Here is an 11,519-nt window from a genome sequence, read left to right on the forward strand (position 1 = left end):
AGTACATGATTTGTTTCTTTCTACTCTCATAACAGTGACCAATCAAACTCTCAAACTCTGCTATTTTTTTAGATTTTCCAGGTCTGGTTTTCTTTCTTTCTTTTTTTTTTCTTTTTGTATTATCTCTCTGGGTAGGGCTGGAGTTAATTTCAGCCATTTAATTATTTAGAGAACACTTTGTTACATTGCCCTAACTTAAGAAAATTGTACATATTGCAGCAAGAATTTAGTAAAGCTATGCATTTGAAAATATCTAATAACCAATTGACAGAAAAGTTCATATATATTTATCATGTTATAAAAATGTTCATATGAGACTGTAAAAAGTAAACGATTTCAACTTTTGACTTGACAGTTTATGGATATGTTGACAGTTTATGGATATGGGGACAGTCATCCCCATTCCATAGAGTTCAATTCAAATTTCTGTTTCTCCATTTAGCATCTGAATGTCTCTAGACAAGCTCAAGCCCCTCATTAAGCCTCAGCAACCTTGGAAAGCTAGTGATTCTGTTATCAGAGTCTCCTTGCGAAGAATATATGAAAGAAAAGATACAATGTAGCAAGTAGAGTGCCTTGCCTAGAGTTGGTTTTCAAAGTTCCCTGGGTTTGCAGAATGAAGGAACACAGCATAGTGCACCCGACGCTTGGCATACAAAGTTCATTGTGTTTGTAGCTGGAAACACCTTGGTTCCAGGCCCCTGATTCTAGCTGGCCTCCTCTGCAGGAGTCGTTCAGTTGGTAACAATTTCTTTGGTGTTAGCTGGTAGGAAACTCAGGGGGCAGTGACTACAGGAAGTTTAGTCTCCTCTGGCCCCCAGGGCTTTGTTCTCTATGTCTTTAAGGGAGGGACTTCCTGTAAGGACTCCATCTTGTTTGCGTGGTCCTGGAAAAGTGGTTTGGGATCAGCTCTCACCCACCTCAGAAGCCTTCCTTGATCTTCCCCAAACCCCCAGCTCCAGACCTCACAGGTACTCTTCACGAGCAGCCTGCAAAGACAGTGGTGAAAGGTCACTGCCTTCAGGACAGAACATGGGTGAGTTGGTCAAAAAGAGGCCTTGGACTAAGATCCCCACATGGCAGGAGGGTCTCTGGGTTCCCTCCCCCACTCCAATCCTAGCCAACCCCTCTTGAGAAGAGGCAAGGTAGCAAAGGCCAGGCTGACTCTTTTCCACCCTCTTGAGGAAATGGGCAAGATGGGCCCTGACAACCCATCCTGGTTCCGCATGGAAACCTTCCCTCCTGTGGAGGTGGCAGAGGTGAAATTGATTCCCTGGTTGAGGGGAAAGACCTGAGTCATGTGGTCCTCTCAGGTCCAGGGTTTAGAGAGAGAGAAAGGTTACCTCGGTTGGGGAGGGGTGTAAATGAACATTCTTTGGATTCATACTAGAGGTGAAGGGAGGGGCAGAGAACCCACCATTACCCTTGAATGTTACATCATCTATTCAGTGTAGATCGTATTACCCCATAGCAGTTTATTAAGGTTTGCTTTGTGGCCCAGCAAGTGACCTATTACAGACTGTTCCTTGTTTAGTTATGTGCACTGTTCTATGTCAAGTAAGTGAATTTGTTAACTTATATTTTAAATCTTCATTTAGCCAAATTTTTGTCTGCCATTTTATGTGTCACTCAGTGGGATGTGTTAAAACTATGACCATAGTTTTCTCTGTTTCTCCATCTACTTCTATCAGTCATTGCTTTGCATATTGTGGCTCTACAGTAAGATATGCACATAAATTTAGAATTTTGTAATAATATCTAGTTATTGCATTGAAACTTTTATCATAATGAAATTTCCTTTTTTTCTCTAGTAATGTTTTTTCTTTAAATTACACTATTTCTTTTAGCATTATGATAAAACCAGCTCTTAGTAAGTTAGAGTGTCAAGGTTATACATTTTGTCATTTTTTATTTCAAATTTTCTAGCTCATTAGATTTGGCATGTGTTGCTTTTAAGGAGAATTTGGAAGAATGTTACTTATCTAGTCTGGTAATATTTGTCTTTTAATTTGGAATATTTAGTATGAAACTGTTAATGTAAATATAGATATAATTTGGTTTATATATACTGTATTCCTGTACATTTATTTTTGCCTGTTCTAAGACACTTTCCTTTCCTTTGAAGTGATTAAAATACTTAAATATTAAATTGTACCCTCATTTGGCGCGATAAACATTCTTTTGCAATTGTTGTAGTGTTTACCATTAGATTACAATTACATTTTTGCTTTTTCACAGTCTAACATAAATCAGTTCTTTGAAACTCCTCAGACAATAAAATGACCTTGGAACATTTTGATCCCATTAACCACCTTTCAATTTATTGTCATATATATACATATATATACACACACACATACATACATACATATACATATATTTAACTAACCAGAAGAAATATATATATATTTCTTTTATATATATATATAAATATATATATATATTTATATATATAAATAAATATATATATATATATATATATAAAAATATATATATATATTTAACTCCCAGAAGAAATTATTATCATTGTGCTATATAGTCAATACTCATTTAGATTTGCCTGCATAGTCACAAATGTCATTAGTCTTTCTTTCCTGCATCTATGTGCCTCCATCTGGGATCATATTTCTTCTGCTCGAAGAAGAACCTTTAATATTTCTTTCAGTTTGAGTCTTCTGGTCACAGATGTTCCAAGTTTTTGCTACATTAACATTATTGTGAAATGTACATCTTTTCTTTAGGAATCTTTTTCCTTAAAGCATACCTTTTTCTCCTATTAACTGTCTTTATTATGCTGACTTGATATCTTATTACTTTTGGAAACTTCACAACCAAGATCTCTTTAAATACTTCTGCACTGTTTCTTCTCCTTTCTTTCTGGGACTCAGATTAAACATGGGTTAGATAGATTCACTACATCTCCTTTCATTCTCCCCAACTCTCTTTTGATATTCTCCATATTATGTCTCTCCAGGCTTCGTTCTGGATATTTTTGTCAGACTTCTCTTTCATTTCTCTTAATTGTTCTTAATTGATCCCACAGGTGGGATCTCACCTGTGACTCAGAACTGTAACACCAAACTATCAGGGTAGATTTTATTATCCCTCTAGAGAAGAGGAGGCAAGTGAGAGTTAGAGATAATAAACAACTTGTCCTAGGTCACCTAGCCTGAAAGGGGAAGAGCGGGGACTGACATCACAGATTCAACTCAGCACCCAAACATTTTCTTCTGTACTTGTTTTCTTCGTGGCTGCAAATGCTCCCCACCTCTGATCTCCCAGGAAGTGGAACCTCAGTGAAGTCTTTCAACGTTTTTAGCACTGTGATGTACTTCACTTTAGATTATAAAAATCGATGGTATTTCCTCATTAGCTATGATATTTCCCCCAGGACTTTTTCTGGTATGGGGACCATTGATGTGTTGTTCTCAATTTCAGGGCACGATACCCAAGGTAACACCTTACAAAGAAGACCAAGATACTGGGGTATTTACCGAAGGAGATATAACAATTGGTCTGAACATGTCAGTCCCAGCATTCATCCTTCATCCCACCAGCAGCAAGATGGAGATCCAGCAACAAGTGATGCCTATGTGGACACCCAAGTAAGATAGTAAGTGACCAATCAGCATGGCTGAAATATACCAGGCGGTGGAATTTATAACTCTGTAGTTAAATATGTCATTCTTCTCTCCAACCTGGAGGAATGAGGAATGTTAGGATCAGGTTAATGGTTGAGCCAACTTTATTTTAGCCCTGGAATCAGTGGAATGAACACATATAGAAGACTTTCTGGGTGTATATGGACCACTTGTTTCTCTTTACTTCCCGACACAGCACTCCATATGCCATTCCACGCTATCACCGGAGAAGCAATTTTAAGAAACAAGACCAAAGCCACGTTAACACACAAAGAGAGCAAAAGTCTCCAGAGAGGGAAATGAAGGAGAAGAGGCAGGATGAGACTTTGGGAAGCTGGTTCAAGATCACTGTGAGTGTCCTGGAAAAATTTGCCTAATATGTAGAAGAAGGTGAATAGAGGGAGTTGTGTTAGACCCATGTAGAGATACTAGGAACTTTTCTGGGGCAGAATATTTGGTAATCTGTCTTTTTGTTACTAGGAGTTAACATCCTAGATCATCTCAGGGCAGACTCAGAGAAGCAGTATAAAAAGAACGGACTGACTGCAAGAGGAATAGGGGAGGTTGTCTAAAAGCAAAGGAGGAAACTGCTGCCAAGGAGATGGAGCAACTCCACACCAGAAGGCTCAGTTTGGCCCAGGCCGAGTGTGGGAGGAGGTTGAGTCTCTGTGGTTTTTGTCAGAGGAGCAGGCCAGGTCTGCTTTAGGTTGGATCTCTTGGAACTTTACAAGAGGAAGTACATGTTAAATATCATAAGTCGATTATCTGAGGAAACCTATTTGAATGGAAAGAAAGGGTATTTAGGAAATCCATGTCTGGTACAACAGTTAGAAATAATGGATGTTGTCTCATCTTAAAAGAAAAATATATATTTTAAAGCCAGGAAAAAAATATCTGGAAGGAAGACATGGTTGAGTTTTATCTTAACCTTAGATTACGTCAATCTACTCTTTTATCTTTTCTATGGGTCCTAGATTCCATTCGGCATAAGATATGATGAGAAGTGGCTGCTGAATTTGATTCAGAAGCGATGCAGTGTCCCCTTCACTCCAGTCGAAGTAAGAGAAGACAGTGGGGTGGATGAGAGACAACAGGGCAGATGAGCAGTGGCTCTGGTCTCATGTTCTGCTTCTCTTGCCGCTCTCCCTATAGTTTCACTACGAGAAAATGCAGGCCCATTTCTTCGTTGAACATGCCAGCATTGCCTTCGCATTGAAGAAAGTCAATGGCAAGATTTGGGATGACGATAATGAGAAGGTGTGTGTCAAAGGCATGACCAACGCTAGCTAGGAATAAGAGGACAGGGGCAAGGCTCAGATTTCCTGATACTTACCCAGCCCCTCTTGTGTTCTGCACAGATATCTGTCTTTGTCAGCCCCTCTGGTGCACCCCACTCTGTGCAGAAGGAGCTGAACTCAGAAAAGGTGGAGCAGACAAAGGTAATGCAGGCTCAAGACAAGTTATGCATCCACATCCAGACCCACCTCTTCTTCCCCCACCTACTGCCCCCTTCACCACCTCAGACTCAGGGCCACTGAACCCCATGTCTAATTCTGCAGCTGACCATGAACAAACTATATGATGTGTCCCAGGATTCTCTTGACGTCCAAAGATGCTGCTTTGACCCTGGTATGGCTACAGCAGTAATTCTAGGGCAGATGAAGGCACAGGGGTCTGTCTGGGAAGGAGACTCAGGGATGGTAACTTAGGGAGGGATTGGTACTGAAGCTGTACCAACCGAGTCCTTCTCATCCTTCTGATTCCCTCCTCTTGGCTTTCTTGAGACTTGATGACCCATGGTACTGAAACAGCACCGAATCCGAGAATCTGCATGGCTGCCCCCCTGCAGATAGATGAAGAGAACATGTCCAAGGTGAGGTCTTAGGTCCAGTGCTGGGATTGAAGGTGAGGATGGGATAGAATACATAGTAGAGGTAGATTGATCTCAGGTATCTTCTGTTGGGGTCCTCACTAACTCTTTCCTCATCATAGTTTTTGCCTTTTAACTTGAGCAACAAGAAACCTTACCAGCTGTATGACCTGTCCAACACTATGCAGAATGCCTCGAACATCAAGAACTTGAACCTCTCCAACAGTGAGGTGAAGTTTGGTACACAGACCCTTCTTCGAAGGGAAGGCGGTAGGGCTCATGGGATGGTGATAAGGGGCAGGGAACTGGATTTGACAGAAAAGGTAGGGACCGGGGGTACATGTTGTCTTGGCTCCCTTCCTCTGGTCTATGTGGTTCCTCCCTATAATTATAGGTGAAGTCTGCAGGGGGGTCGGACCAAGGCAAAGGGCTGGAGCCAGAAGAGGTGAACGCAAACATAAATCCCCTATGCACCACCATCTCAGATAAGTCAACCAACATAAGGTCAGTTGTACACTCTGTCACCCCCTGGGAGCCTGAGCTACCACTGACAATGCCTGTTTGCAGTAGGAAGCAGCCCTGATCCTCTGGGAGGACCACGGGCCCTAAAATCTCCTCTCTTTGTCCTTTACTTGTGCTTCGAGGTCTCCTTTCCTTCCTCTGACCACCTCACCCGTTTGCCTAGCCTGAGATCTGTTTCCCATCCATCTGCATGTAGCCTTCTTCAGCGTGCTCTCTCAAGAGTGTGCTCCAGGAAGCAAGACAGTCCTTCCTCACCAGGACCAGGAGGGTCCAGCTTTGAGCCAGATGCTGGTGCCCTGCACTGAGAAGAGTCTCCCAGCCCAGAGTCTCATGCTGAGACGGCCTCTCTACTCTGTGCTGAGATGGGGCTTCCCTGCCCTGCCCTGAGAGGGACCTGCTTTATCTTGCTCCATAAGGTCTCTTTGCCCTTTCCAGGCTGAGATGAGAACTCTCCCACCCTATGCTGAGGGCTGAGGCCCTGGGTGGCTGCCACCATGACATCTGTTTCTCTGGCCCAATGACCCAAGTTGGGCCCTCCTTGGGAGAAACCAGAGTTCCCCGAGTCGAGGGAAATGAGTGACCGCCATTGAGCAGAGGGCCTCCCGAGGCAGCAGTGGAAGGCAGAGGGCAGAGGGGGTCGAAGAGACAGAAGGACAGGCCTTTCAGAGCACTGCCCCTCCATCCCTCCACACATCACATCTTCCTGCCTGGTCCTTCAAGGGGTCCCTGGGTAGCTCGACACGGGTATGATTCCTCAGGCAAGGAACCAACTAAGACAGGCACAGATGCACAGGAGCCATGAGGAGAGAAGGCAGTGATCATAGGAGGGGGTCACAGACCCTCTACCCCCCATGCTGAGCTGGGGCCGGACCCTTTACTCCTTCTGGGGAAGGTCTCCTGCCCCCGTGGCTGCTGTGTTTCCCATGTCCTGGTTAGACTAAGTTTCCATAGGTGACAAAGGGTCAACCAGCATCCAGTGGGCCCCCAGCCTAATAGGTGCATGTTTTGCATTCCTACCTGGGGTCTCAGGGTCAGCCAGGGGCTGATGAAGGAGAGGGCTGCAGCAGGGAGCCATGTCCCCTGTCTTCTCTCTTCTTCCTTGACCCCCACCCCCGTGGCAGAACTTCTTTCCCTTCCTTTTGCTTTGCTTTCTTTTTCTCCCTTGTCTCTGCTCCTCTATGTCTCTCCCATCTGCATTCCATTTCTGTCTTCATCCCCCTTCCTGTCACTCCCAGGCCCCTGAGCCCTCCATCATTCACTCCCCTACCTCAGCATCTGTGACCATTTGTGAGGGGTGCCCTAGTCCTGGAAAAATGCTGGACCCTGAGCGAGGTAGCAGAGCTCTGGGCTCCCACCTCATTCTTTCGTCTCTCTGGATCTTTTAGTGAAGACCTGGAGGAAGTAAGAGAGCGGGAGGGAAGAAGGAAATCCTGGAGCCTGGGCTCCAAATGCTGCTTCCTGTGGCGTTGAAGAAGGGTTTCAGGGCAGTTTAGTTGGGAGCTACCCAGGAGGACAGAGAGGGAGCCGGGCATTGAGGGAGGGAAGGCCGGTGAGTGCTCTTCCTATGGGTCAGTCCATGGGGAAGGTGCTCAGATCCCTGGAAGCCTGGGGCACTGGAGCATAGGTGGGATACACTGGACTGTGTGACTGGTATAGGTTGCTTGCTCCCATGAGGCACAGCTACTCTGCAGATTCACCTACTTTTTCTGTTTTGTCTTGATTTTGGCAGCTCTATCCTGGAATTGTTCCCCAAGTTATTATGCCTGGTAAGTGTGTTCCTTGATCACTGACTCCTCTGAGTGGCACTGACACTGCTCACATGCTGCCCTGAACCCCGTTAGCCCAAACGCCCAAGTTACATTTTTGGATTGGACCCTTAATCCTCATTGGCAGATTGACCCACGTGGGAACCTGACAAAGGCTCTGGACCTTCTTCACACAAGTTCTCCATAGGCTTCAGGGACCCCATGGTGACGATCCAAAAGTAGTCCCGCTCATGGAATTTCCAAGGCCCTTTCGCACCTGACCTCAGATTCTCACCATCTCCTGGGCCCATCCTTTCCCCTAATCGTCCAGGGCCACCTCCCTGGTCTCCACTGCTGACTTCCTCTTCCTTTTCCCAGGATGGCCAGGAGCCACCCCCACCAACTAACTTTGGTATTGAAGCCCACAAGAAGTTACCAACCTACAAGGTGAGGAGGGGGATCGAGCAGAGTTTAGGTGGTACATGAGCAGGTAGTATCAGCTGTGATCCTGAGGACTGTCTTTATTTCAGGGAAGTGTCTTTGGATCTGACATGCTAAGTCTAGTCCTGCAATTCCTGCAGCAGTAAGCACGCCTGGGAATCTGAGGAAGGGGAGGGCTAGGGCTGGTGAGGCCACCCAAGCTCAAGACTGCTGTCTGGGTCCATCATGTCTCATTTGGGGCTCAGTTCTCACAGGCAGCCTGTCCTCTTGCTCCCTCACAGGTACTACTTGATTTATGACTCTGGAGATCGACACTGTCTTCTCTGTGCTTATCATGACAAGGCCTGCTTCTCCCTGACCATTCCCTTCAACCCCGAGGACCCATCCCCGTGAGTATCACAGCTCAGACTCTGCTCCTGGGCCCTGTGGCTCCTCAGCAGACACCGGCTGGCTCGTGAAAACACCCACACTGGCCAGGCCACCACCTCCTCTTCCTCTTCTTCTCCTAGAAGCAGCTTGTTTGAGTACTTCAATGACAACAGGAATATGAAGAAGTTCAAGGACCCATGTGCGTGTGTGATGGAGACGATTGGGCAGGGAAAGGGGGCATGAAGGGGTCAGTCATGGGGCCCAGGGTGTGGCTACCCTGACCCTCGCTCTCCTTTCCCCACAGACCTGCGAGTTCAGCTGCTGAAGCACACAAAACATGACATCGTGTGCTCCCTCTGCGTGTTGCCCAAAACTCAGCATGACCTCAGCTCCTTCGTGGTGGACATGTGGTTCCAGACGGTGAGCACCTGCTTCCTCCCTCAGCAGGCCAAGAAAGACACAGGTGGGTAGGAGGTATGAGTGGTGACAGAGCGCCTGGGCTCTTCCCTTTCAGGAAAGGATGCTCTGCTTCTCTGTCTATGGTGTGTTCAAGGAAGGTGAGTGTGTAGAGTCCCCTCCCCAGATTTCCCACTGCTCACTCCCTCTGGCTGGTCTCCCTCTCAGAACTCTGCCAGCTTCTCTGATCCCTTCCTTTTCCTTCCTATTCTCTCTGAATTCTCCTGCCTCCACTCTGCCCCCAAACCATCTGGGTCAGAACTACATCCATTTCCTGCACAACTCGGGGGTCAAGGACATACACTGTGGAGTTTGAAGGCTGTCATCCTAGAAGCTTACTCTTAATGTTACTTAAACTCCTAAGTTTAATGGTGCAGTTACTTAAACTCTTAATGTCTTCATTTGCAAAGTGGGTTTAATAATATCCATATCTTGTGTAGCTGTGAAAAGTGAATCAAGTGAATTTGTGAAGTGGTTGTCCCAGGGCCCGGCACATCCTGGGAGCAGATTGCTCCTACTATTGCTCTCCTTATTCCTGACACACTGACTCCCAGTGTACAGTTGTCTCTTTTGGCATGAGTATCAAACCAGAACGTGACTGGGAATGCTGTGTGAGCTTTTGAAGAAGCATTTGGGACTCTAAAGGGCTGTTGTTTGTTGTTGTTGAAGTGGAAGGAAGGTCTCAGGGTTCTGTGCGTGCCTTCGCCCGGACCTTCATCACTACCCCTGCCGGCAGTTCCAGGTGAGTCTTGTGCTGTGGGTGGGAACACCCAGCCCAATCTGGGCTCACGGGTGTGGGAATGTGGTGGTGCAAGTCCTTGGGGTTTCCTCAGTGTTGTGGGAAGCCAACAGGTAGATCCAAGGAGCAGTCCAGCACAGGGGTTGAGATTATAGTGGGCTCTGGAGGTAGGGCACTGGGTTCTCTTCCTGACCCCAACACTCACTAGAATTATACCGTAGTGAAGTCACATCATCTCTCTGTGACACAGTGTCTTCCTCTCAAAATGGGATTAGAATGTCCTCTCCCTTGGGCTGTTTTACAGAGTAAATGCGTTGAGGTTAAACTTGCAATTTTAATGAAGCTGTTAGACAATCTTTCCAAAGGTGGGCCCTGTGGGAGGGGTAGAGGTAGCAGCCAAGGAATCTGGGGGACATGCATAGTCAGAGTATGGAAGGAATCTGGTTGATGAATGGCGGTGGGGGCAAGATCATTCTCGGGGGTGTGGGGTGGTCTGTCCTTCCATCAGCTGTCTGAGGTCTCATTTTTCACCCAGTCTATGCATCATGAATGATGAGCTGTTTGTGAGGGACACCACCCCCAAGGAGTCTCAGAGTGAGTTCTCCATCCAAGGGCCTACACCCATCACCAGCTCCCTGCCCACCCTCTCCCAGGAGCAGCAGGAAATGGTGCAGGCTTTCTCCACCCAGTCTGGGATGAATCTCCAGTGGTCTCAGAAGTGAGTACTGGGTATGCATGGGGATAGGAGGGAGCTGGGGGGAGCAGAGGAGTGAATAGTGGGAACTTGCAGGTAATCGTTTTGCTTATTTATTTCCCTCATCAGCGTGAACGTTTCACCCTCAGTGAATATAAGCCACCTAGTTGTTTTGAACGTATGCATACTCCTTTATGAATTTCATGGGCCTCATTCCTTTACTGACCGACATTTGGGTTTCAGGAGTTATTCCCACTACACACTGTGCCACAGGGCTTATTCCCCTGCATATGTCGCAGTAAACCTGGAGGCATGTTTCTGTCGCATAGATTAAGCAATGGCAATGTGCTGTCAGGGAGTGTCCACTTTGGTCCTAATGAATGTCACCTGCCTTTCCTCCACCCCAGATGCCTTCGTGACAATGACTGGGTCTACACCAGAGCTGCAGAGGTGCTTGCTCTGCCCAAGGTGAGGTCTGGAATAAAGGCCAAGATGTATGGAGGCCGGGCAGTCTGAGAATGGGACTCCGGGATCTTGGCAGTGCTGATCTCCCAACTCCTTCCCTCTACTTCCTCCAGGCCAAGCACAAGATCCCAGACGAGGCCCTTCCACAGGCTGATCCAGGATCCTGAGAACATGGTCCTGACGAGAAAACCTTGGGTGTCATTTTCATCCTCATCATCTTTCTTGTTTTCTCTCCAGTCTGAGTATGCCTCTGTGATGGAGCCAGGAGTTCTGCTTGGAACATTGGACAGCCAATGCTTAAGTGACACTCATCTACCCAAAGGGCCAGTTGCTCTGCTGTCCCATCCAGGATCCCTGATTCTTTTCGTAATAAAGAACGACATCTCATGTTATGTCAAATCCCTGCAGAATCCATTTGAGACAAGCATTATTAACACTGGTCTACAAAGGAGGAAAGGGAAAGTCAGAGAGGGTCAATGAGTTCTGGGGAACAGTGGGGCAGAGACCCAAATCCTGGAACTCCCTAAAACGCAGGCTCTGTGTGCTCCCGATGGCCATGTGACTGCTGAGGTGGTGA

At 46.5% G+C, this 11,519-nt stretch overlaps 1 protein-coding gene across 1 annotated transcript; it reads left to right on the plus strand.

Moving 5' to 3' along the window:
- The first annotated feature begins 893 nt into the window (after nt 1-893).
- Nucleotides 894-11,283, plus strand: NXF3 (nuclear RNA export factor 3). The gene is made up of 21 exons (XM_039856794.1): nt 894-1,036; nt 3,439-3,613; nt 3,838-3,991; nt 4,616-4,699; nt 4,794-4,898; nt 5,000-5,080; nt 5,201-5,270; nt 5,426-5,514; nt 5,634-5,741; nt 5,906-6,015; nt 7,763-7,799; nt 8,157-8,225; nt 8,309-8,361; nt 8,501-8,608; nt 8,729-8,787; nt 8,893-9,008; nt 9,103-9,145; nt 9,714-9,786; nt 10,319-10,501; nt 10,885-10,945; nt 11,056-11,283. Exons 1-21 carry the CDS (start codon nt 1,033-1,035, stop codon nt 11,107-11,109), a joined length of 1,836 nt encoding a protein of 611 aa, XP_039712728.1. The 5' UTR covers nt 894-1,032; the 3' UTR covers nt 11,110-11,283.
- The last annotated feature ends 236 nt before the right edge of the window (nt 11,284-11,519 follow it).

Source organism: Pteropus medius, unplaced genomic scaffold (genome assembly GCF_902729225.1).
Source record: "Pteropus medius unplaced genomic scaffold, Ma_sr-lr_union100, whole genome shotgun sequence".
Taxonomy (NCBI): Eukaryota; Metazoa; Chordata; class Mammalia; order Chiroptera; family Pteropodidae; genus Pteropus; species Pteropus medius.